The 842-nt window shown below is 27.8% G+C and overlaps 1 protein-coding gene across 1 annotated transcript; it reads right to left on the bottom strand.

Moving 5' to 3' along the window:
• Positions 1 to 23: 23 nt before the first annotated feature.
• Positions 24 to 634, bottom strand: LOC105461345 (the record flags this gene model as incomplete). The annotated part of the gene is made up of 3 exons (XM_011707844.1): positions 24 to 64; positions 156 to 396; positions 476 to 634. Coding segments are annotated over 3 exons (441 nt in total), but the record flags the coding sequence as incomplete, so codon positions are not given.
• Positions 635 to 842: the final 208 nt, after the last annotated feature.

Genomic DNA, 842 nt, shown 5'->3' with positions numbered 1-842 from the left:
CGTGTGCTCTTCCGATCTACTACCGCCGTATAAACAATGGTTAAGACACTTGTCACAAATTGTGCTATAAAAAGATATTGAGCATATAATTTATGCATTTAAAATTATTCATTATTTATTTAATTATTATTTAATTTTTACAAAAAAATATTTACGTTTTGAGAAATATGCTGCAACATGCATGCCAAATGTTATAAGATGAGTGACATGTGTAGTAATTAAGAGCCAAAATATAAACTCATTTCCATATTTCAAATAGGCCTCGACATTATGAGTAAAGGTATTCTTCAATATTATAATTATTGGTACTATGTAAATTGTGCTAAACAATATTCCTGTAATTAACCAGCTAAATAAGTTATATACTTCTTTAACTCCGTTCATTGCCATTAAAACCTGAAAATAATGAAACAAATAAATATCTTTCAGTAATTAAAAACACACATAAAGTACGAAGAAAGTATACTGTACTAACATTTACACCATTGAACTTCTCTTTCGTTGAATAGCTAACTTCGATGCAAAGTGGAATTATAAAAGCCATAACTGCGAATGTAGCAATTGTTGCACGTAACATTGTATCAGCCTTGTCCATTTTGATATACGGTGGATAAGGCATTTGTTGTATTGACATCTGAAAAATAAATATCAGAAAATAATAAAAAATAATTTCGTCGTATCACAGATATAATATGTATGTTATCCAGCTGTCTGTTCTTACATATATATAAATATCCATATCTTTTAAAACTGGTTTTGATAATAAAATTATTAAAATATATTTATGTATTCTTTGTAAGAAGTTTACGATACCTTAACGCTGTCTCTTATACACATCTCTG

This window comes from Wasmannia auropunctata, unplaced genomic scaffold (genome assembly GCF_000956235.1).
Source record: "Wasmannia auropunctata unplaced genomic scaffold, wasmannia.A_1.0 LD292326.1, whole genome shotgun sequence".
NCBI lineage: Eukaryota > Metazoa > Arthropoda > Insecta > Hymenoptera > Formicidae > Wasmannia > Wasmannia auropunctata.
This window is presented reverse-complemented; position numbering and strand designations above follow the sequence as displayed.